Source organism: Lissotriton vulgaris, chromosome 4_1 (genome assembly GCF_964263255.1).
Source record: "Lissotriton vulgaris chromosome 4_1, aLisVul1.2, whole genome shotgun sequence".
Taxonomy (NCBI): Eukaryota; Metazoa; Chordata; class Amphibia; order Caudata; family Salamandridae; genus Lissotriton; species Lissotriton vulgaris.
The window spans coordinates 383259393-383285883 of record NC_141691.1 but is presented as its reverse complement, the minus strand read 5'-3'; the positions used below and the strand labels follow the sequence as shown (position 1 = coordinate 383285883).

Sequence of the window (26491 nt, the reverse complement as noted above, 5' to 3'; positions counted from 1 at the left end):
AGCCAGGCTTTAGAGCACAAAGTGTTTCAAACTCCTTTGCACTATGCATGTAGTGGTCTAACCACCTTCATACTTGTGTTTCAGGCCTACAATTCCCGGTTTGTATCCATACACTCCAGCAAACACCCTGTGACTGCTCCTGCAATCCCATAGTGATTCTGTCAGTGCCATGTACTAAGCCATTAATTAAAGTAAAACTCAACCAATTTTGAATTCACACTGTGTCTCTCCTTATAGTACAGTAATCATTCACTCAGTATGCATGTAGTCAATCAGTGAGGCAGGCTTTAGGGCACATATTGCTTCAAACTTCTATGCAGTATGCTTGTAGTGGTGTAACTACCTTCACACTTTTATTTAACGTCTATAATTTGTCAGTCAGTATCTATATAGAATGTGTTTGTATAGTAATAGAAAAGTATAATTTATGAAGTTATTAATATACATTTATTTATGTTTATTTTTTACAGGTATTGTTTATCATCATTAAAATAAAGTAATCATGCCTGAAAAATCAAGAAACAGAAAAATAGAGCAAAAGGACAGTTACTTGAAGAAAACTCAACAAGTATTGGATGACCCATATAATGTGGTTAAAAAGAGAAAATCTTCTGGTAAGACCACTAAGAACTTTATTAGAATTCTTTCTAGGCGCAGAAATAATGTCCAGAATGTTGAAGCCACTGACAATGCTTCAACTAAAAAAAATAGTCAAAATAATAGGAAAGGAAAAAAAGGCAATGTACAGTCAAAGGATAGAAAGTATGATAAAAAAAGACAAAATCAAAATAAAGAAATACGCAAAAAAATATTTTATAATAGAGTAGTACATAATTTGCTGAAAGATATGAAAACATTTAAAAAGAGAGTACTATTTTATAAAAAAGAAGCATATTTAATCCATTGGGTTTTTTTTTGTGTCCTCATATTTCGCCCTTGGTAACCAAATAGTAGCACGTGGAGATGAACTTACTGTCACAGGTAAACTGGTAGGGGCTCTAAGTGGTGCAACACGAGTTGCCCCTCAGTAAGTAATGTCAAACTCCAATGACACCACATTGGAACAACCGTCAGGGTCATATGCTGCATTAAAATACCCATTTCTATACCAATGACAACGTTATTGGGTATATACAAACGTGGAAGAGGTGCCAAGCAGCGTAATCATTGGACCTTGGGAAAAAAAAAAAAACACGGTCAATTAATAAACCATTACCAATTTAATAAAAGCCAGAAATTTCTTATGCGTGAGTTGCCTGATCTTAAGAGGTCCAACTTCGATATTTGTAGCACAGAAGTGCGCCAATCCAGCAAGGAAGGAGGTAGCAGGTCCTTCCATCTCCTACATATCTCCCTTCTGGCCAACAAAATACCATAAAAAGTAAATTTTTTGCCAGCCCCTGAAACTCTGGAGAAACCCCAAAGATAACAAGAGCCGGTCATAATATAACTTGGGATCCCAAGCAAGTGGAGAGTGATAGGCAAACCGCATTCCAAAAAGGTGATAAAAGTGGACAATCTAAGAACATGTGCAGGTCGGAGGCAGCTATCAAACCGCATTTAGGGCATGACACAGGTGAATTATCTGAAAACTTTGACAGGCGTTGTGGCAAATAGTAGGCCCTATGCAAAGTGAACAGGTGGTTTCGGCGTAGCCAAGATGGTTTCACAATATTCCACATGATCTTGAAAGACTCGAACCACAAGTTCTCCACGCTATTGTTAGTAATATGTGCGGCCCACAGCAAATCAGGGAACTGGAACTCACCCTCGACCTCATCCAATAAAAGGTTGTACCAGAGTGAGACCTCTTTCTTAGTTGGAGGCTTGTCTGTTAAGAGGGACACTATATTACTATCCCCCCCAACTGAAACCTACCCTTAACAGAAATCTGTGAGTGTGCCCAGCTTTGTATTTGCAGGTATTTAAACCTAGAAAAACCAGCCCCTATTTTTGAACTCAACACCTCCCACAGGAGTAAGCTGCCATAAACAAAAAGATCCCCCCATACCACCAATCCTGCCTCTCGCAGCGGTACTGCAAGGCTATCCAGGAGCCAGCTCGGGGATCCAGGTGAATTCCATAATGGAGCCCTACAAGAATAATAATCAATTTTAACGGAACGCCTGAGTTTGACCCATGTTTTAGATATATCTCTCAACACCTTCAGTTTTTTTTTTTTTTAACTTGGGGTCCCCAAACTTAAACAAAAATTTGTGATCAGCAACCTTTTCCCCTGTAAGCAGTGCCGCAAACATATGCCCACACCCCGAGTTTATCGGAGATTTTAACAGCATCCTGGCATAGGAAAACTGAAAGGCCCACCCATAGAGCTGTAGGTCAGGTGCCGCCAAACCACCCTTCTCTCTTCGGCGCCTGATCTTCTTCCAAGCTATTCTAGGAATGCGATTAATCCAAATAAAAGAGCATATATCGCTTTGGAGTTTAGCTATCATTGTAGGTTCAAAAAAAAGGGGGATGGTGTTAAACAAAAACGTAAACTTCTGAAGAATAGTCATTTTAACTAAGTTGGATCTGCCCAGTAAAGATAACGGAAGTGAAGACCATGATTTCATTAGCCTACGACACTCTTTGGCGATAAGCGAGAAATTTGATGGAACTATCTCGTTTATATCCTTATATATATTTAGGCCCAAGTAGCGCAGGACTGGACTTAGCTGTACCCCTGCCACAGGCACAGGGTCATTCCAGACCAATATATCCGTCTTGGCAGCATTGACTTCATAGCCAGACACGGATCCAAAATCCTCAGCCAACGCAATTACAGCCGGAAATGCTGAGCGAAGTTCCGACGAAAAAATGAGAACATCGTCCGCATATAAGGCTACCTTCCTCTCCCATCCTTCAAAAATAAAGGGCTTGATATTACAATTGTCCCGAATCCGTTGAGCAAAAGGCTCTATATACAGATCGAACAGAAGGGGGGAGAGGGGGCAGCCTTGACGGGTACCCCGAGTGATGTTAAATGGGCTCGATAATTCCCTGTTGACAAGTATAGAGACTGACGGATTCCTATACAAGAGTCTGACTGCGCACCTGAATTTTTCACCGATGTTAAATTTACCCAAGACCTCCGATAGGTAAACCCAATTAACCCTATTGAAGGCCTTGGTGGCATCCAAAATAAGAACTGACAGGGAAAGTGACACCACTGTCGCCATGTCGATGGCACCTATGAGATCATAGGTCAACTCGTATAGCTGACGCCCCCTTACAAAACCTTTGTGATCTGTATGCAAGATGTTTGTTGCAACTGCCCCCAACCTATTTGCCAACACAGATGTGAAGATTTTATAGTCTGTATTTAAGATTGAAATTGGTCTATAAGACCCACAATTAGTTGCTGATTTTCCTGGTTTTAATATCAGTGTTATCGAGGCACGATCCCATGAAGTAGGAGGGGGCATTCCTTCCTGGAGGATCTTATTAAACAACTCAGTTAAGAAAGGGAGGATCGTTGGAATCAAGGCTTTATACATTTCAGACAGCAGACCATCTGGACCTGATGCTCTACCTTTTTTACTACTAGCAACTGCCAGCCTAACTTCCTCCTGAGAGATAGGATCTTCCAGTGCAGTGCTTTGTTCTGGTGACAGTGCAGGAAGAGAGACCCCCGCCAGCCATTCTTCAACCTGCTTGGTTTCAACGTTCTTATCTTCGCAGTATATTTCACTAAAGAAATCTCGAAGCGCTCCCCTAATGTCAACGTCGGTGGAGAATGCTACACCACCGGACGTAATTGAGTTAATGTTATTTCGAACCTGCTCGGTCTTCGTCTTCCAGGCCAACAGCTTACCGGCCCCCTCGCCATACTCAAAATGTGCCAACTTACTGGCTTCTCATCTCTCTAAAACCCTAGCATTTAGAACTGAGCTTAGCTCTCCTTTTAAGGTGTTCTTGTTATTCTGCCACTCGTGTACTGTTGTCGAAAGGGCGTCCGGATGCCTAGCAATTTCTATTTGAATTCTAGTCATCTCCAATTCTAAGGAGGCCACTGGTTAGCTGTAGATCTTGTTCTTATGTGAAGCTTTATTAGTTATGTAGCCCCTTAAGAATGCTTTAAGTGCGTCCCATATATCACCTGAAGAGGCAGAACCCAAATTTGCTTCCATAAAAAACTGCACCTCCACATTGAGAGCATCAATGATATTTGGCAAGGAAAGCAATGAACGATCAAAGGGCCAATTTCTTGATCGACTCTTGGGAAACCCTTCCAAATCTAAAAGAATCGCCGCATGGTCTGATATATGAAATGGTAAATGGGAAGCCGATTTAACCAGGTTAACTAATGATTGGCTAATCAAAATAAAATAAATTTGAGACTGGTGGTGATATCTGTAGTTTCGAAATGTGACTCCTCTTTGCAGCCCATGCAGTGATCTCCAGATGTCGTTATACCCTAGCTGCTTCATGCCATCTAGCAGGTAAGTCCTAGTTTTAGATAAGATTTTAGCTCTGTTAGAGGGTGATTTATCTACTAGGGGATCCAGAACTATATTGAAATCACCTGCTAGGATAACCGGCTCTGGGAATAGATACAGGTGTGAAAAGAGAGTCTTCAAAACCGACGGGTCATCGTGATTAGGACCATAGTATCCCACTATAGTAATTGAGACCCCGATATTATAACTGATGCTATTACCCACCGACCACCAGAGTCTACCAGCTTAGAGACCAATTTCGCCTTTATAGATTTTTTAAAAATGATAGCCACTCCTCTAGTGTGTATCGATTGCGATGTCGTTATACAAATATCGATCCACCTGTTCTTTTTAACCAGGGAAAGCATTTCAGACTCGGCCAGGTGAGTCTCCTGGAGTACTATAATCTGTGCAGTTGAGTCACGGAGATATTGCATAATGTTATTTTTCCTTGGACTAGTTCGCAAACCATTAGTGTTCCAGGAGACAATTGCCAATTTACTCATTATACTGATATTCCCACATCCCTACTTTATCAGTACCACCAAATTTATGAAAGCTGATCTGCAATAGACCCCTAACCAGAAGAAAACATCGGACAGCCACATGTCCCTTTGACAACAACAACAAACATAAAGCAAAATAAGAGCGGAAATGAGGACTTTTTAAAAGAAAATTCCCCTGCAACCCCCCCTGTGCCTCTGCCTAACCCCCCCACCCCCCTGGGAAACCCTTGCTCTATCTATCTGGAAAAACCAGAAGATAGCACTCCATCATGGACTCCCACCTTTACTACGACCGGGGAAGAAACAAGAAAAAAAAAGAAAAAAAAAAAGAGAAAAGAGAGATATCAAAAGAGAGAGAGAAGATAAATAAACCGATCCTATACACCCTGTAATATCTCTACGAAGACCATGTTGTATATTATGTATTATGTGTTATATGTGTTATGTGTTATATATTTCACCAATATTGTTTCAAAATAATTACACACCTTTTTTTTCACACACTCCCTCCCCCCTTATACATATATATTTCCCTTTATCTCTTTCCTTATATTTTTTAATTTTCCAAACATTGTTAGATAGCCCTTCATCAATTACACTATTGAGATCCAAATTATCACCATAATACAAGGGTACCACTCAAGGAGGCTTAGCCTAGCTGGACGCTCCTTTTTCTTTTCCCATGGTCTGCAGTAACTCGTCCGCTGCCTTCACTGATCTGATATTATGCATACTATTATTATACATAACTCTCAATGCTGCCGGAAAAACTAATTGAGCCACTGCACCGTAGCTTCTAAAAGCCTCAAGCCTCCTCCCGAACTCCCATTGCTTATCAAGAGTAGCCCTGGACAGATCAGATCGAATTTGAAAATTGAATCCCTTCGCACTCACAGATTTCTGTTTTAAGGCCAGGTTTAAAATGGTTTCCTTAAGAGAGTACGTCTGAAAATTAACCAAGACTTTTCTGGGCTTAGATCTTTGGGGATTCCTTCTAAAAGGCTCTCTATATATGCGTTGGATGTCCAAGGCTAACTCTTCCTCTGACCAGTCTAATCGCAACGCTTCTTTCAACAGTGAGATGACGAACTGCTTAATGTCCGAACGTTCTTTATCCTCAGAAATATTCAAGATACAAAGGTTATTCCTTCGGGCATTATTCTCCAGCATCTCCATCCTTTCTGCTAAGATTTGATCATCTTTCCTGAGCGTGGTAATGTTCACTTTTACTTCATCAAGATGTAAGGACAGACCTGTTACCGTGTCCTCAAGTACCTCTGTTCTCGTAGTAAGATCACTTAATTTTTTATCCAAAGATTCACAAAAACACCTGATGTCCGCCTGATTTGCCGCCGAAGTCTCAAACCCTTTTTTAATATCAGCCGACAAAGATGTGAACATCCCCTGAAAAGAAGCCTGCAAAGTAGCAACCAGGTCTGCATTAGTGCAGTTGGACGACAAAACACTAGGCAGGGGAACTGATGTAGCTGATGTCGCTGATGTAGCTCCCTGCATAGTATCTTGTACGCTCGAGCCACGTATTAAAGATGAGGGGGCCAGCAAGAAAGGTGGAGCCAATGGGGGAGCCAGGACCAAAGCAAGAGGCGCGGGCGACCCGATGCACCTGATGCCTCAGAATCGGAACTCTCATGAACCCCAGTACAGATAGTAATATTGCCAACCTCGCTCTCTGTATCCCCATCTCGGTCCATTCCAGCGTCCACACTAGCTCCCAAATGCTTTGAGCTTTCTTCACTACCTGTAGCCATAGCCATATCCATTAGGGTATTATTAGGCAAGACCACACTATTTATTGCCCCCTCAAGACCTATAACCTCTGCTGGTGACTTTTCTAAGTTATCAGAGGGAGCACTATTATCTGGTAAAAGAACCACTTGTGGGACCACCTTAAAATATGACCTGAGTGACGGAGTTATTTTAGACACAGAGCTGGAAGTTTTGCCCTTAGACCCCTTAGTTGATTTACACGTATAGGCGCGCTTCGCCTTAACCTGGCCTGTCAGGTAGGTGGAAAGTTTATTTTTGCTGTTGCTGCTGGTGCTATCAAAGATAGTATTGCTGGCCACCACTGGCTCCACAGGTTTGGCCGCAGACTCAGCCTCGCCTATGCATGGAACAGAGGGCAAGCTTAAACTCCCATCCACAGAGAACCTAATATCTTGAGGCTGCACACACTTTTTTTCCGCTTTTCTGGACTCGCCCTTGCAACCCTTTAGCTTATTTCTCAAATAGTATGCCCCCTCCGCCCCATTACCACCATTGCTGCTGTTGTCTCTGCAGCCTCCACCTCCTTCACACCATCCGTGATCCGCAGTCAGCTCCCCCTCCTCTGGTGTATCCTTTGCAGATTCTTCAGACACCTCCACCTCTATGACGGGACACGCGGCAGCTCCGCGATGTCCCGGAAGAAGACTTCGAGTCCGGCGTCCACGTCGGAGCTCCAGGGCGGCCAGACTCCACACCGGCAAGCTCGCTGTTCGCAGCAGTGATCCCCGGCACAAGTTCGAGATCACCTGCCGGCTCACAAAGTCAGTAGCAGCCGGGATGAACACCGCAGCGGCAGCCTTCACAGGTAGACACACCCCCTCCAAACACATGGGGTCTAATGGCGAGTGAGCGAAAGCAGCTAAATAAACGCCGACTTTTCCTCGTGAAGAAGGACCTGTTTTGATTAAACACGGTAGCGTGCAACACTGTAAACAACCTTAGCTTACAGAAACCGCATTCAGATTCGGCCCGGTAACACTAAAAAAAGCACCCGGATGGGAGTCCACGGACAGAGCAGCACTGCAGCAGCTTAAGCGGCTGCCGCCATGTTTCCCCCATTGAATCCATTGTTGAAGAGTTTTTTGAAGTAAAGAGGAAATTATTTATTTTAGTTTTAAACAGAATTCGATCACTAGATAAACCAATCCATTTAATGAAGCCCAAAAGTAAGAGGAAACGAGTAATTAATAGAACACATTTTTGTGATTTTTGGGGGGAATGGAAACACAGTTCAAGTTCAGAGCCTTTCTTTAATGAAGAGAGTTATTTTCAGACCAATGATTTGTTGCATGCAGTTGACACCAGTGGTCGAGTTTATGAGGTTAGAAATGGTTGTCCAATTGAGAAAGAGAAAACAATTCCTAGAAATGCAGAAGAAGTGATAACTGATGAGGTTCTAGACAGACGTCCTAAAGCCCCAGTGTACACTTGGGATTGCAGTAGTATTTGTAGTGTACAACAATAATCTATTGATCTTTTACGCAATTTCTTACGAGCATACACTAAAAAAAGTGTTAAACAAAAGATTAGGATGTTGCAAGCACTAGACCCCTGCAGAAGGAGAAAAAATACTGGTTTGCAAGGTCATTCTCTGGCTTGTCTTTCTAGAAAAGTGTGTCAAAGTGTTTTTCACCATTTTAGGATGTCAGCAGTACATCATACTCAAATGCAGAAGTTAGTCCGAAGGTTGCATTATGCAAAAAGTCCAGCACTAAAGTTAAATGCTCTTTTGTGTGGATCAGTATCAGATGTCAAGATTTGTGATGAAATTGAGTTTTGTTACTTTGGTTCTCAACAAGAGAGTGCAGAAACTGATATATTAATAGAAGAAAATGTTGAAGAGAATGTGGAACATACTATTACAAAAAATGTTGATGATCAAATTACAAAGTTTAAGGTGATTTCAGGTGAAGCGCCACATTTTTCTTGTATTTGTTGTCTGCAAATTCACTATAAAAATCAGACTAGGAGTGTTGATCTGTATTTAAAAGGTGAAAGAGAAAATAATGATATATCAAAGGAATTAGTAACTTATTTGTTGGTAGAAAATTGTTTTGATTAGGGTTCTGATCAGTGTATTTGTAAATATTGTTATAACAAATTGGATGAGAATAAAATGCCCGCTAGAGCTGTCCATAATAATTTAGAGTTGATTGCTATTCCTCCAGAACTTAAAGATTTAAATACCTATGGGTCTATTCTCATTCAATGTGTGCACCCGTTTCAGGCTATTGTTCGTATGGAGCCTAAAAGAGGTAAATTGCCTCCTTCAGATTTACAAGGAGGATTAAAAGGAAGAGTTGTATATTTACCGTTAGAGTTAAAGAAAAATATTGAAACTATTGGTGTAGAGAGTGTAGAAAATGAACCACTAGTTGTTCTAGTTAATGGTGTTCCTACTAAGAGTAAGAAAATCTGTCAGGAGTTATTGGATGTTAGGAAAGTACATAAGGCAACTTTGCATTTGATAAAAAACAATAAGTACTATAAAAATGTTTATATGGGAGAATATGAAATACTTTTAGGAGAAGATACTTAAATGTCAAATGGACAAATTGAAAAAGTGGACAATTCAAGAAGTGAAGAAATCTATAAACATTACAGTGTACATCCACTTCATTCGAAAGAAGTGATGGGAAACACTATTGAGTTATTTCAAATGAAAAAGGCAAAGGGAAGTCCCATGAGTGTATGGAAGGAGAGCATGGAAGCTTGTTGTTTTCCGCTGTTGTTTCCAACAGGAAAAGGTGGATGATATGATGAATGTCCTGTGCAGATTCCTGCGTCTGAATATCGGACAACAAGATTATATGCAGAAGATCCAAGATTTCAACAATGTATCCCTTACATATTTGATCTTTTGTTCGAAAGTGATTTGTCTGGACTTTCATATGCAGTTAATCACATATTAAAAACAGGAGTGCATCTGCAAAATGTTTCTGCAAAGGATTTTATGGATAAAGTGCACCAGAGAAATGATCATTTGGAATCTCAGCTGATTAATCTGATGGCATGTCAGCATGGCACTAATGAATATTGGTACCGTCGTCATGGAGAACTTAAATGTATGTTACGGAACTTAGGAACACCTAAATGGTTTCTTACCCTAAGCTGTGCTGAGTACGCTTGGGATGGTTTACTTGAATTTCTTCGAGAAGCAAATTCCAATATAAAAAATATTGAATACAAGACACCTGGAGAATTGTGCTCTTTGGATCCTGTTAATGTATGCAGGTATTTTAATCATAGATTTGAAGCTATGATGTCTTTTATCTTCAATAAAAAAATCCTTCTCTTGGAAAAGTTATGGATTTCTTTTGGAGAAAGGAGTATCAAGCAAGAGGTGCTCCTCATATACATATGTCATTATGGATCAAGGATGCCACAAAATTTGGAACAGATTCAGATGATACTGTTTTGTCTTTTATTGAAAATATGCCAAATGTGCTATACCCAAAAGCACAGAAGAAAACAACTTAAGACAACAAGTCTTACGATTCCAAAGTCATTGATGTGGAAAATACTGTAGACGAAAGTACAAGTCTAAGGATAAGTTCTATACCAAATTTCATTTTGCATTGCCACGTCTTGTAATATCCAAAGGAAGAGTGAACAGTTTTATGTCAGCTATGCGACATACCATTACAAGAAAGTCTCCAAAAATACCTACAATTTAAGAAGAAGCGAAGAGTCAAAATACATAAATGACTACAATCCGGTTATTCTGTCCATGTGGAATGTTAACATGGATATTCAGTACGGTTGCTGACAATTCGATTGCTGTTGCTCGATATGTAATGTCCTATATTACAAAATCAGAAAAGATTTAATTGAAAGAAATGTGGGAAGTGATTTCTCACGAGAAGACTCAAAGTAAGAAATTATACAGTTTCAGTTTGAAGATGTTATCCCGTCAAGAAATTGGAGCATATGTATGTTCAGATTGGTTATCATCTGCAAGTCTATACTCCAAATCTAGAAAGATAATTTGGGTGAGTCTACAACTTGCTGCAATGCGAAATCGGGTACTGAAATCTGTTCAAGAAATTGAATATTTAGCAGAAAAAGATCCAGAAAGTACAGATATTTTGAAAACGAATATGTTGGATACATATTACCCAAACAGAAGTCCTCATCTTGAGAACATGTGTCTCTATGAGGTGCTGTAAAACTTCACTTTTAAACGGAATACTACAGAGAACATCAATGATGGAAAATATAGAGTAATTGGTTCTGAAGGATGTTTGGTAAAACAAACAAAAGGAAATTTGATTAATCACAGGAAGCTGAGTTGTGACACTGCTGATAAAAGGGAATTTTACTATTTAGTTATTTTGCAACTGTTCAAACCGTGTCGTTCAGAATTGGAATTACTTGGAGATTTTCAGACCTATGAAGATTCCTTCAATGCTTGTAAAGATACCATACAATGTACGACTTTTGCAAATTATGTGAAAATGTTGAACGATGAAATTGATCAAGAAGCTACTATTGCAGCTGAGATTGCTAGAGACATTTCTCAAGACAGTCAAAGTTCTGCTGCGCTGAGTCAAGATCCACTGGGACAACAAATTGTTGAAAATGAAGTAGCATTTGATATGAATGAGGTGGAAACAACAATGCATCAAGCTCAAGAAGATGTAACTAACTTAGCAAACTTGGAAGAACAACTAAATGTTGAACAGAAAGACATATATCAGCAAGTGAGACAACAGATTGACCATGGATTTCTTCATGAAAAGAAAAAATGCACATGCACATCATTTCAACCTATCCGAATGTATGTGAGTGGAAAAGCTGGAACAGGAAAAAGTTTCTTAATTAAAGTAATCACCAGTTATATACAGAAAACAACTGAGTCACATTTGTCTTGTGTTGTAACTGCTCCAACTGGGTTGGCAGCACACAACATTAAAGGAGTTACATTACATCGTTTACTGATGCTACTTGTGGAGCATGAAAACAAATTGGAATATCACAAGCTATCTGGAGAAGCTTGTTGTGAAGTTTCAAGAGTACTGAAGAAAATTAGACTTCTGATTATTAAGGAGGTAAGCATGGCCTCAAACTTAATGCTTACTTTTGTGCATTTAAGAATGCAGCAAATTCTCAAAACAGAGTGTGATGTGTTATTTGGAGGAAAACATGTCATCGTTTTTGGAGACCTACTGCAACTTACTCCCATAAAAGGACAACCAGTATTTAAAACACTTGCGCATGAAGAGACCAGAAAGTCTCTGGGTAGTGTTGGGAACGTTAATATTTGGTCATACTTTGAATAGAAAGAACTCATCACGAATATGCGGCAGGCAAATGATGTTGATTATGGAACTATTCTTCAAGATATAAGAATTGGAGTACTGACAGAACATGGCAAACAAGCTTTCCAATTTGTTTCCAAATGAAAATATAGTTCCTGAGAAAATATATATAAAAATTGCAGAAAACAAATCTGTAATGTGCATAATGCCAACACTGCGTGAGTGTTGTATATTCAATGAACAACTTTTGAAACTGGAAAATGAAGAAATAATAAAAATGGAAGCTATTGATAAAACAGAGCAGGAAGGAATCACTATTATTTTGACAGAAAAACTGAAGAAAAAATGTGATCCTTTAGAAAAATCAATATCTAAAACTTCAGGTTTAGAAAAAAATCTATATGCATGTAGAAACTGTCGGGTAATTTTAAGGTGTAATTTGGATGTAGAAAAAGGTTTAGTGAATGGAGCAATTGGCAAAGTTGTGGATTTTGTTAATTATCCAAATAAAGATGGTATTGAGTTTCTAAAAATTTAATTTGATCAGATTGAAGAACTGAAACAAAATGGTTGTTGTTCAGTTAGTTTTTTGCCTGTTAAAGATGTATATGTCCGTAGAAAAAGTTTCTAGTTTCTCTGGCATATGCAGTGACTATTCATAAATCTCAAGGTTTAAGTGTAGATAGTGCTTTGGTGAACATTGGAAGTACCGTGTTGAAGGAGGGTATGGCATATGTTGCTTTGTCGCGAGTGAGAACTTTATCTGGTTTATTTTTGATTGATTTTTATGACACAAAGTTTACTGCAGATGCAAACTGTGTAAAAGAGTATAATAGGTTAAGAAGAGTGTATGCTCCCAATTTAGGTCAAAATCCTGTATTTGAAAAGTGTGTGATAGGTCAAAAAGGAAGGTATGAGAATATGTCTAGTAGAGGTATCGAGAAGGGAAAAAACAAGATAATGTTGTGATTGCAAGCAAAAAGAAAAAGGACACTGTTGAAGAGATTGTTGGTTATCAGTTCGAAAATAGTTCAAGTGTCAACTGCTATGCTAATGTAGTGGTCAATGTTGTTTTTTTCTTGAAAGTTTGCAACAGCAAATTATGGAGAATCAGGAAAAAAAAATGTGTTGCTTGTTGCATTCCGTTTATGATAAATTGAGAACAGACACAAGTAAAATACAAAGTGTTTGTGATTCTCGTAATCTTTTGGATGTATGTTCTGGTTCTACAAAATTTACGCAGAATATCCAACAAGATGCTCAGGAATGTCTAATGTATATGCTTACCATATTGGAAAATGAAGGCATAGAAATTGAATATCTTTTTGACCTTTGTTATAAATGGGAACATCATTGTGAAAATTATATGTATACTTGTAGCACTAACATAGCCACTGAAAGATTTATACATTTGACATTACCAGACTGTAAACCACTGTCTTTCATTAGACTAGTTAAAGCAGCAAATGAAAAGATGGAGTGTAGCCAATGCAAATCAGAAATGTTATCAACATTATTTATACAAAGATATGGACAATATATAATTTTACTGATGCAACTGATGGGAGAAAATTGGACACTTTAATAAAACATTTTGTAGCAAGTCAACTATCAATATCAGGAAGGACTTTTGTAGCAGTAGCAATAATTTTCCATGATGGTCCTTCCACAACTTCTGGACATTAAAATGCCTATCTAAAATGTGAAAAAGGCTGGACACTTTGTAATGATGCTCAGTTGGTTTTTAAACAACGTTTGCCTAGTCAAATTCCTACCTAATATGTTTAAAGCCAAGGTTTTAGGAACATAATTCGACCTCTGGACAATTACTATTTCACAATTTCAATCTTAAGAACTTCAATAATACTATTTGGCCTTAAGGAAAGGTGTTTCTTTGAATTATGGACTTCTTCTTGCACATTGTCTCTGCATATAGATTTAAGCAACAACATTTACAGTGTTTATAAATGTAAGTTATAAAATTGTCTTGGCAGTTAGGATTTTATATATGTGTGATTTGTATTATATGGTATTTTAGTGAGGAGGGATTCTTGGTTTTTTTTTAAACAATCTTTGTGATTGTTTTTTTTTGCCAGTTGTTATGTGATGAGTACGATTGAAATCACTGTTTCTAGTGAAATTCAATATATTCTGAGAACAGCAAAAAAGGCAAAGAAAATAGTTTGTAAAATGTTAAAATTATGCTGTCCTGCTAACAATATATTAATATATATTATAACTATTTTTTCTTTTCTTTCACAGATCCTAATTCAAAAATATGCAATTTAGATAATAAAAACAACTGAATAAAATGTATAGCGTTTTTTATGTCTCTTACTGTGAAGGTAAGTTTAACTAAGTATTAAAATGCACAATGGCCGGTGTTTGCACACAGATGAAGAAAGGGGAGATGGATGCTTACGCAAAATTAAGAAATCGCAAATTTTGTGATTCCTTAGTTTTGCGATGCAATTTCCCTAATACATACCATTTTGCAAATTTTTTGTCGCAAACGCTGCTTTTTTGCGAATTGCAGTGTTTGCGACAAAAAATTGCCTTGATACATCTGCCCCTATGTTGGTACAGGCCTGGCTCTCAGAGTGACTCTATGGGTCTCTAAATATGTATATAGGGGTCTGCATAGATTGATTCCTGACTGTGTTACAGATTATTCGGGTATGTAACTCTGTGTGCAACGGCCTTCATTAGGCCTAGTTACATAAGAGCTGTGGATGTGTGTGTGAGTGAATGTTGAGGTGCAACTGTGAATGTCTGGCTGCATGAGTGGCTCTATCTTTTGGTACATAGGTATGTGAATTCTAGTGTGACTGTGAGAGTGGATGGATAACTGAGCATATGGGTGTGTGTGTGTGTACATAAGTCACTGAAACATGAAAGTATATGCCTTATGTTTTAACCCTTTCGCTGCTGATGACGAGCTCAGCTCGTCATCACCCACGGGTGTCGTGTGCTGATGATGAGCTGAGCTCGTCATATCTGCACCAGAATCGCAATTTGCAGCACAGCGCAAAAATCCCCACAGCAGCCATGTGGTTAAGCACATAGCTCACTCTCTATGGCCAATGTGCAGCCTACCATAGGGATGACATATCTAGTAGAAGAGGAGTTTAAGTCTTAGCAACATGTTTTGGATGACAAGTCGGCGTAGCAGGAAAAGTGCATAAACAGGCTCTACAGTAGCAGGCCCGAGACGTTTTTTTATTTTATTTTATTTTCAAAGTTTTCCCATTTATCAGCAATACAAAATAGTGGTGCCACTGCAAACCATATTCGCATATAGTAAAAAGCATAATTGTATATACAAGTATTGTATGTGCAGTACATCTACGAATATCAAAATGTTTGAATCTGTACAGTATTCAAATCCCAGTCCTTGCTATCCCTCCCGCTTTTCCATCCAATTACCACCAATGCCTTTTCCCCAGTTTTGCCATATTCATCGATGAAACCCAGCATTTACATTGTACACTGTCAAAATATACCACTCAGTTCTTAAAAAAACACATGTTTTAAAACCAAGAAAAGCAACAAATACATTGGGACTGCCTTACAGCTATGTCACAACATAGTTTCTTTTTTTCACCATTTCAAAAGAATACTTGTTTGCGTACCGACTAAAAAATGGAGAAATAATGAATGCCGCATGCCACTGTCTATGCTATTTGTCTATCATGGAATGAATGGCATGTAGTCTGATTGTGTGCACCATCACTCGTGTTAAACAAAAACAAAAGTTGCCATGTGCATTAAATAACAATATCGCCAGTCCTGCATGTGTGCCCTGAGAATGCAATAAAACTTCAGAAGATAAATAAGGACAAAGCCAAAATAAATGATAATTAAATAAAAAAAAGGTTAATTATATAGATCCCTTTAAAAAAATTTATTTAAATTCTCTGAAACACCAATAAATATATTAAATGTAGTCTCCGCCCATTAACCCTTTAATTCCCTACATCCTGTCCCTATATGTAAATATGTTTAAGAAACCCGATTTCCCCAAAAACAATATAATTATGTCAATACATTTAAATTGACTACCTGAAAGCCTTCAGCTTCTACCTCGTTGTCCAGGCAGTGAATAAATGCTCTTTAAATTCATATTCGTGAATCTTCCCTTCTCTGCACTTTTTTCCCTTCGTGTTCTACCTCCCCTTCCTTGCTGATAAAATGGGCCCCTCTCCCTCACCAAATCCTCCGGCCAGAAACAAGACACCGGAAGTTTGAAGCTGTTTGCCTTTTCATGCTGTGAACCACTTCCGCCTTGCTCCAAACCTGGCAATAAAAGATCTACGAACTTGCCAGTACAGTATATGCTTGGGGGGAGAGGAGACGCTACCGCATGCAGCAACCATGAAATGAACTTGTCGGCATGGAGATACAAAAGTTTATTACGTTGTTCATGTAAGCAGTGGTTCAATCAAGTCGTTGGTCAGGAAAGGTCGTTGTAAACAATTTCTGGTTTAGTACTGTTGTGGTTAAAGATCAGTGATTAAGGCTGTTTCCCCTCTCTTGGCCAACAGCAGACCAAGGGATGCAAATCTTCTGACCTTTTCAGGGAAATTAACTGTGTATCCTAGCAGCTCTACTTCCGGTGTGGGAATAAGGGTCAGATTGGTCATACCGCCTAGAGCGCTATGGCCTTAGTCTCAATAGTTCTGCAGCTTGGGACAGGTCCATGCTAGGTGCTTAAAATCCACATGTGGAGCAATGCATTTCTGACAGTTGTGTGATTTTGACAGATCTAGCCTGTGTGCTTGGGCGGGAGTAAAATAAGTTTGGCGTAGGAATTTCAAGTTGAGCAGGTTGTGCCTGCTATTAAGAGAGACTTCCTTCATGACCTCACAGCACTTCTCCCATTGTTCATCTATAATGGTGCGGCCTAAATTGTTTTCCCATGCAGTACGAATCTAGTAATCTTTTACCAGTCTTATATTGGCGACTGCTTTGTAAAGTTTAGATATGAGATGGGCACCAGACTCGCTCTCTATGAGCAATGTTAGTGGTGTGAAAGTGTCTGGTTCTACGTGATAGGTAGGCAGCATGGCTTGTAAAGCAGAACGGACTAACCCTATTACGATGTTGTCCATGAAGGAGATGTCTTGTAAACATGTGTCTTCCAACACCGAGAAAATATGCCCTCCCATTTTGGAGTTATCAAATTTCTCTGCAGTGATTAGCAGCCAAGGAGAGTTTGGGAGGAGAAGGGCAGAGGAATATAATACAGTGGAACCGGTGAGTCGTCGCAGCGTATCCCATGCCCAGCTAGTGTTAGAAACAGCCTGTATATCATTTGGGTCTCTGGGTACGCCTTTCGGTAACACAGTGGCCAATTTCTTGGGTAGGAAAAAGTTTGTCTACGGGCTAAGGAATGGGATTCAAACATCTGGATGTAACCAGGTGTATGCGTAGCAGCATTGGGCTACCAAATAATATAATTGAAGGTCAGGGCCCAAGACCTTCTTGTCTGGATGTGTGACTTGTTAGTATCCGTTCATCATTACATTTCTAATTGAGTATCTCAGTGCCTATGTGGGTGTGACATTGGATATGTAAGTATGTAGTTGGTATATGTCTGGCTCTCTTAATTACTCTTTGGGTCTCTAAATGTGTATGAAAGGGGCTTCATGGATTGCTTAGTAGCTATGTTAGTGAGTTTTGGGGTATTTAACTGTGTGCAACTACCTCCACTACCACTGGATACATAGGATATGTATGTTTATGTGAGTGAATGTTTAAGTGTCTCTGTCACTGGTCTGACTGGGCGTATTAGTGGCTTTTTCCTTTTATGCATAGGTATGTGAGTTCCAGAATGGGTGGGAGACTGGATGTATACATGGACATATGAGGTTGTAAGTACGCATGTAACTCAATGAAGCTCCAAACAACATGTCTTATAGTTTAAGCACATACCTCCCTGCCCTATGGCCTACCTACAGCCTACCATAACTTATATCTAGTAGGAGAGGAGTTAAAGGCTTAGCAATGTTTTTTGAATGTGAAGTCAGCCCAGCAAGAAAACTGCTTCTACAGGCTCTACAGTAGCAGGTCCAATACATGTTAAACGAACTACAATGTGCACCATTATTTACTTACCTCTGAAACCACTTTCTACATCTCAAAGTTTTAACAAACTTGAACCTGAAATTTCGTATCTGGCAAAATGATACGTACCTCTCTCTTTGAGAAAAAGTCAATAACTGGAATTGCTCCCTCCCTTTTTCCAGGGATAGTGATTTACCTAGCAAGTTACAATGTTCCCTTCTTTTTTCCCTTTGTTTTTCCATTTTTGAAATAGACTTTTTTTAACCCTTTCTTAGTCCCCTAATAAGAATACAAATATGGTAGTGTCTGTGGAGGGATTCTTACCCTGTCGGAATGCTCAGAGTGCCCCCCGTGTAACTTCATGAGAGAGTCATGAGCCAATCGGGAGTCTGTTAAAGCAATTACCATTATAGTGGTTTTGTTTTTCATGTACATTTCACATTCTTTGATGGTAGTGATTAAGGAAAATACTATATTAGAAGACATAATATGTGTAAATAAGTCTCCCTGGAACTTTAAAAGTACACTATACTTAGACCCCTTCGCCCACACTGTTTTTCCTCAGTTGCCATAACAAAGTCCTTTGCAACACTCTACTGTACCAGCATGTCATACGTTCACTGCAGTTTCTGATAGTAGCATACTAGTTTCAAGTTCAGTTGTAACAGGCGCGGTTGACTGAAACTCGAAAAGTGGACAGTGGACCCTAAAAGAGATTGCAGCACCCATACTGTAAATTACCAAAGTAATATATAAAAACGACAATTTTGTGTGCAAATTACCACCTTGTCCAGAAGCACCTCCCCTGTCCTAGGGATACAGAGCAAACAAACTAGATTTAAACAGCACCACAATTTGTCAGAGAAAAGAGTTCATAAAGAAATATGTTATAGATATTGAAGAATCCAATCCAATAACATGAGTTGTTGCTAATACAAGATGTATAATGTTTGTCGTCTTTACTATTCCAACAACCATCAGCCAACGCGTTTCGTCCTTTTTACCTAGGACTTCTTCAGGGCGATCTCAATCTAGGAAAACAGATCATCCAGTATGCTGTAACCCGGTTGCCACAATAGAAATGAGCTAAAAATACCATATGGTATTTGTTCAGGTAGCCACGGCGTTTTTCGGAAAGTGTTAGTACGTCAGGCTGTACTGCTACTCAAATCAGGGTGGATACTCTCCATTGTTATGGGCTAGTTCTTAATTGAACTTTCAATTCTTTTATATTTTGTCTATGGCTATCATACCACTTGCAACTGGAAATCCTATTGGACATTGAATTACATCACAAGGTTGTACCAACTTGACTTGAACTTTCCTTTTGGATACCTGAATGCACCCATGGGTTTATGGATCCCCTACCATGACCCTTTTGATAGTTTCTAAAAGTCATTTTCATCTACCAAGACACAGTCCCGTTGTACAAAAAGGCTGCCAACTTTCTACACAGTTTGCGGGCAGACAATTAGAGCACTTCTCCTGGTGTGAGAGTTCATAAAACTCTGCATAGGTGTTGTGATGGATCTGTTTTCTCTATATTATACAAATTTGGATTTATTTTAATATCTCAAAAACAAATTAATGGCTTTACACCAATTTACAAAAAGGTCACTTTCTAGACCAACAGCTACTTTTCCGCCAAATTTAGTGTAAATCCACTCAGCGGTTTGGATTGTAGTTGTTTCTAAAATCTGTATGAAAAGTTCCATGTGGAAAACATGTTTAGGGATACCACTTTTTACTCAGCCCCCACTTGATAAATCACCCTGAAACGTTCAACACAGCAGCTAAACCAACTGTCCGACTAATTTTGAACATTTCAGGAAGGTTCGACAAATGGCGCCAAGATATTGGCAATACAAAAAAAGCTTTCCCTATGGAAACTAGGACCTACCTGTAACGGCCTATTGGTGACCGCCAGTAAGTTCTATCTATCTATCTATCTATCTATCTATCTATCTATCTATCTATCTATCTATCTATCTATCTATTTATCTATCTATCTATCTATCTATCTATCTATCTATCTATCTATCTATCTATCTATCTATCTATCTATCTATCTATCTATCTATCTATCTATCTATCTATCTATCTATCTATCTTTCTTATCTATCTATCTATCTATCTATCTATCTATCTATGTACATACATATATATGTGCATATATATGTGTGTATATAGATGAAGAGATAGATAGATAGATAGATAGATAGATAGATAGATAGATAGATAGATAGATAGATAGATAGATAGATAGATAGATAGATAGATAGACAGACAGACAGACAGACAGACAGACAGACAGACAGACAGACAGACAGATAGATAGATAGATAGATAGATAGATAGATAGATAGATAGATAGATAGATAGATAGATAGATAGATAGATAGATAGATAGATAGATAGATAGATAGATAGATAGATAGATAGATAGATAGATAGATAGATAGATAGATGTATTTACAAAGAAAACAAACGGGATGCTACAGATATGTGAAAATGTCAGTCAGATGTTGTGGTCATGTTATCAATAATGTCATTGATCATGTCATGAGTGATGTAATATATGGGATAACTAGTAGTGCATGGTAAGGGTGTGAGTTATAGTTTCCTTAGGGCAAATGTTATAGTTACTTGAGATAACTAGAACTGATGAATTTCACTGGTTTTGTTAGTTTAAAATGGTGTGTTTTAATTGACAATTTCACTTAAACATAGCGTCCCTCTTGGACATTGTGTTACTAGGTGAGCGGGGTGAAGCTCTGCTCAGGAAGCAACCAAAAGCTCTGTCAGGATGAACGACAAGCAAACCCCAAATTACCTTGTGCTTAACCTTTTGGTAGCATGGCACAAAGCAGTCAGGCTTAACTTCGAAGCAATGAGTAAAATATTTATGCAGCACTTCAAACGGTAATAAAGTGGAAACACAACACATGAAACATCTCACACCAATGTATAAAAATAGAGTCGATTTTAACAAATTGTTTGAGACCAAAACGACAAATATTCAATCAGTAGAACCAAAGTTATAAATATTGAAAGTTTATGGTAAAAGTTAGCACCCAATAGATCAAAGTGCCAACTGTGGATATCTAGTTGTACGAGACACAGTCATACTAAATAAAAATGGGTGACTGTCATCGAGCACGAGTCGGATACAGAAAGTCGATTGGGCCCGGTGGGTGCTTACTTTCAGACTTGGAAGAAATTTAGAAGAAAAGGGCTCAGAGAAGGTAAAATTCAGTGGGGCAAAGCTGCAGGTGGTGTCCGAGGAGGAGGCATATTCTTTGGGAAGGCTGCTTGATGAAGTTGCAGTGAAGATTTCTATGTTCAGACTTAGTCTGTTTTTGAAAGACAAAAATCTCTAGCAGGATGACGCAGGAAGCTGTTGCCAATAGAAGTTCCAAGAGGCAGAATACCCCTTTGGCAAAGTACTGCTGAACAGGATTTGATGCTGCAGAGAAGAATGTTGTAGGAGCTACTGCGAAGTCAGGCCGACAGATGATGCACCTTGGGCAGATAGGCGAGCAGGTTGGACCCGGTCTTCCCTCTGTTCTTCAAGCTGGTTTTTAGCTAAAAATGTAGATTTTGGTTGTCAAGCGGTTTAAGACTGGAGGGCCACCACTTGGAGGTTTAGGACTCACTCAGACTGGGTCCTGGTGTAGGTCAAGATGGTAGGCATCTTTTGTGTCCCTGGGACTCTGATCAGTAGGCCAGCCAGCCAATTGGCCATTGGAGTCACTCTGGTAGTCATAGGTTCAAGTGATGATACAGGGCTCAATCAGCAGGGCAGCCTTTTGAGGGTTCAAAACAGACTCCAGGAAGTGGAACAGTCCTTCCAAGTGCAGCAAATCAGTCTTGAGTGGAGGACACAGCAGGCCACAGCAGCAGAGAGTCCTCTGAGAGTCCTTTGACAGGTTAAGAAAGTGTGAGTTTTAGGGTCCCCTGTTTATAAATGTTGCATTCTTTGAAGTAGGAGAAGTTTCTGGAGAATTTTCTTTGAAGTGCTTCACGTTTCCTGGCTCCCTTTCCCTGGCTCTAAGCTGGCTGCATGAACAATGTAGGGGAGACAAGCTTTTTGTGTGAAGGCAAAAAACAGCCTATTCAGTTGCAAGTGCGGCTGTGCCCTGCTCCACCCCCCCCCCATCCTGCCGGTTGATGGCCCATCCAGGCACACCTAACTCCTCTATTTTCTTTCTGTCTGGGAGGAATAACAGCAGTCCAACTACCAACTACACCCATTATTGTGACTCAAGATATGCTGCAGATACCAAATAATTTATGGCAGGAAAATACCAACTTTCTAAAAGTGGCATTTTCAAAATTAAAACCTAAAATCCAACGTTACCATTAAAGAGGATTTTTTATTACAATTTCTCAGACACCAAACATGAAACGTTCCCCTGACTTCAATCAAAAATTAGCACTTTTTAAATATAATAAGGAACCCAATGGTATCCTAAGGAAGAAGTAGGCCTCACAATGGTGAACAATGATTTGGGGTGTTTTTTACTATCAGGACATGGAGAACTTAAATGTACATGTCCAACCTTTTAATTTCAATGCAAACTGCCCTATAGAGTACCCAGGGTGTGGCTTAGGTGTGACCTATATGCAATAAAAGGGGAGTTTAAGGCTAGGCAAGGGGGGTATATTACCAAGTCGAATTGGCAATTTAAAACTGCATTCAGGCTGCAATGGTAGTCCTGTGGCATGTTTTAAAGAGAAACTAAAGTGGGTGGCACATTAAGTGCTGCAGGACCACTAGTACCAATTAATTTACAGACCCTGGGTGTATCGTATACCACTCTAGAACAGACTTATAAGTAAACAAATTATGCTTATCAGGTGTAAGCCAGCATTGCCATGTTCAAAGGAGACAACACAAGCACTTTAGCACTGGTTAGCAATGCTAAAGTGCACATACTCCTAGAGCTAAATCAATGAATTCAGCAAAAAACAGGAGGGGTGAAGGCAAAATGTTTGCAAGTGACCCCCCTGAGAGGGCCTAGTCCAACATTCTATTTAACCTTTGTTTTTTTCAGTGACTTTCTAAGATTTTTTTTTATGGAAAGTAAGATATTACATACCATACCTCACTTTAACCTTTGTTTTTTTCAGTGAATTTCTAGCATTATTTTAACGCAAAGTAATATAGTTTTTACCATACGTAACTCCATATTTTTTACCATATGTAACACAAACCACACACAACGCATACCCAATGGCAATGGGCGGTTGGCCCAGGGCCTTCGACCAGGCCCTGTGACCAACCCCTCATGGGCAGCGAACCACAATCCATGCACAACCACAGAGCCTATCCACAGTCCCACCCCCACAGGCAGCTATCACCATGATGCTCATGGCCTTCGGCCGTGTGCAGCATGTAATTGGCTGTGGACCAGGCCATGCTCCCAGCTCCTTCTGGTGGGCAATGCCCCACTGTGCACAAGAAATGCCCAGCGAGGTGCTGGGCACAGGGCCTGGCCCCCAAGCTCCCCTTTGTATGCACATGGCTGAAAATAACACAGAGCTACTTCCTTTTTCAAAGAGTCAGAACACCCAAATATAAAAAGTGCAGCTATAACATTGGTTGAGTGCATCCTCCTGTTGACTATAGTTATGAAATTGGTTGTGTGTGTCCTCCTGTTTGATTATGAATAATATGCTTGTAATTTTAACCTGTAGATATGGTATGTAAAAAGACGCGTTGAGTCCTGTTTCATTTGATTTTTTTCTTTTTAATTCTCAAATCCATATTTTCGTCAAAATTTGACCTATTGGCTTTATGAAAGGGTCAGAATATTAACTTTTATAAAGCATATGTATTGAATTTGTTGCAGCCTCTTCCCTGATCGTTTACAGGCCAGGCGCCACTCTTCCGTTATTTAAAACATCAGCACCGGGAGATGGTGTCCCTTGGGCCTTATAAGACTCGGGCAGATGGGTCACATGACCCCCTCCCTTTCAATGAACGTACGCCCACCACCTCAAATATTTATATATGTTTTGACCCCCAGGCCCTTGTCCACACGGGGTCATTTTAATTTCAAGAAATCAATGGCACCTGCGGGTGTACCCTGGGACCACGGCTAAAAAAAACTTTTTTTGTTTTAATTTTAGCCCCAGCGAGGATTCCTCTAGGACCCCTCTCTCCACAAGCGCAAGGGTGGCAGGGTATTCCTGCAGTTCCCCCTTATATTGTATTTTTTCAAAAAATTTCAGGAAAGCTGACTAATTCCCTAGAGACTTTGAATGGACACGTTAACATTTGTTTCCACGTTGCAGCCAACTAATCACAGCGCTCGCTCCTGCAGTACCCTCAATCCCAGTGTAGCAAGTTGGCCCAAGGGAAAAAAATCCCTCCAAGGACAATCGGAACGCTCTATTTTTTTATGTTGTACTGGTGGGATTTCTTGCAAGAGTTATGTGAAGCAAATCATCCAGCTATACACATTTTTCAACCATAATTCTTACAAACTACTAAATGGATTTACACTAAATCACCAAAATCATGCTTTCTGGACCAAGATCTAGACTCCTGCCAAATTTGGTGTAATTCTGTTCAGTCGTTTTGGCTGTAGCAAAATATTTCTAAGTATATCTATGCATATATTTACACATACATATATTACAGAGTGGTGTTCGCCACTGTGTAATTACAGCTAGGTCGCACATTCCCAAGGAATAGTTTTTTTTTTATTTTGCTAATAACTTCAGCACTGTTTGGTGAATCTTCATGAAACTTTCAAAAACAGAAAGTTCACTAACCCCAGGTTCTTCCTAAATGTTTTGGGGTGATCCGCACCAGTGATGGCCAATAAAAAGGAGGAGTCCCAAAATGCAATTTCCTTATGCAATTTCCAAAGGGGAGTTAGACAGCACTACAGCCAAAACGGCTGAAAAGAATTACAACAAATTTGGCAGACAGCTAGAACTTTTCCTAGAAAGCAAGCTTTTTTGATTTGATGTAAATGGCAGGGTTTTTTTGAGAGCCAGAGCTCTGATTGGCTGATTGCAACATGAACAAAATGTTGTGCCCACCATTACAGAACCTGGAGACTCAGCCCCTGTCCTGAAAATATTTTTTGAAAAGGATATCATGAAGCTGGGTAGGGATGCCCCTGTGGCCCAAATTATTTTTTTATGTGTGTCAGATTCACATGGCAATATTGTGTGACCACAAGAAATAAATATTTTTAAAAGGGCGGGTAGCCGTCTTTATTAGTAGGGTGGCTGATATCACTAGTGTCATTAGAGATATCATGAGTGATGTCATTTGAAATGTCATCAGTGATGTCATCAGTGATTTAATTGAAGATGTCCTGAGTGATGTAATATGTGAGGTCCTAAGCAGGGCATGGCAGGAGTGAAATTAATAGCTCTGGAACTATAACTGGTGATTTTCAGTGGATTTTCGCATAAAAAATGTTTTCAGTGAATTTCACTTCAACTTAAAAATAAATCCCACATTGCTTTCCCTCCGTGAACTGGAATGCATTGGAAAGACAACAAACACAAATCAGCAATTTCCTTAAAGATGAAATCTGGAAAATGTATGCATTTTCGTGTGTGACCTAAAAGGTCGTTTCGCACTGTTCGAATCCGGCACGCATTTTTCCCATTAATCTTGTGAACATTACTAGGAAACCGCTGATAATCAAGACGCCGAAAAAATCCTGAATTTCCATTAAAAGACACGATTGAAAAAAAAATGACAAACACAAGCGCCGTCGAAAAAAATCTTTTCAAGCTTAAATAAGTGAGATCTATCAGTTCCTTCGCAGCTGTCTGTTTACTAATCCTGCAGGATGCTTCTTCTCATGGTAGGCTGGTTTAAATGTAATTATTGAGCCCATCAAAGAGTGTTTAATTTCGCAGCAGCGCGGCATATATTTATTTAATATATAAAAGCAGTCTTCAGTGGCATTGTAGCAGTGATTCCGAAGGCCTGATTTACCTTTCCCGAAGGCAGGGTGACTCGTTCCGTTTCAAAGATCCCACAGTCCTCAGTTGCCAGCAACCAATAATCTGTCCCAAAAGCTGTAAGAAACAGCAGAACGCCAACACCCCCGACAATTCCGGCACACAGAGCGGCTACCCCGACCTTCATGATGGAACCTGGCCGCACAATGATAAACACACAGAACTGAAAGTGCTCGGAGGAGAGAAGCGAGGTCTGGAAAGAGGGCGCTATTTTAAGGCGCACACTAGCCTTTTGGGCTGGGTGTGGGTTACACACGCGAGGGGGTGAGGGTCTATTTAAAGCAGATGACCTTCCACACTAAAACACGTGTGGCACGGTAGACGCCCTGGGAATAACGATGCACATACAGTAAAAAGACAGGAGCGATAATAATCTCACGAATAATTGGAATTAATATCCCAATGTGCGAGGAGAGTGGAGCACATAGAT

General features: G+C 39.5%; 1 protein-coding gene across 2 annotated transcripts in view; it reads right to left on the bottom strand.

Moving 5' to 3' along the window:
• Nucleotides 1-26248, bottom strand: part of LOC147718781 (transmembrane protein 182-like) — a 202615-nt gene extending 176367 nt beyond the window's left edge. Inside the window, exon 1 of one of the 2 annotated variants that reach the window (XM_086918763.1) lies at nucleotides 26036-26248. In XM_086918763.1, the coding sequence (XP_086774889.1) occupies nucleotides 26036-26188 (153 nt within the window). In that variant the 5' untranslated portion in view covers nucleotides 26189-26248. The remainder of the gene's footprint in view (nucleotides 1-26035) is intronic. The other variant, XM_086918761.1, reaches the window with a different exon arrangement.
• Nucleotides 26249-26491: the final 243 nt, after the last annotated feature.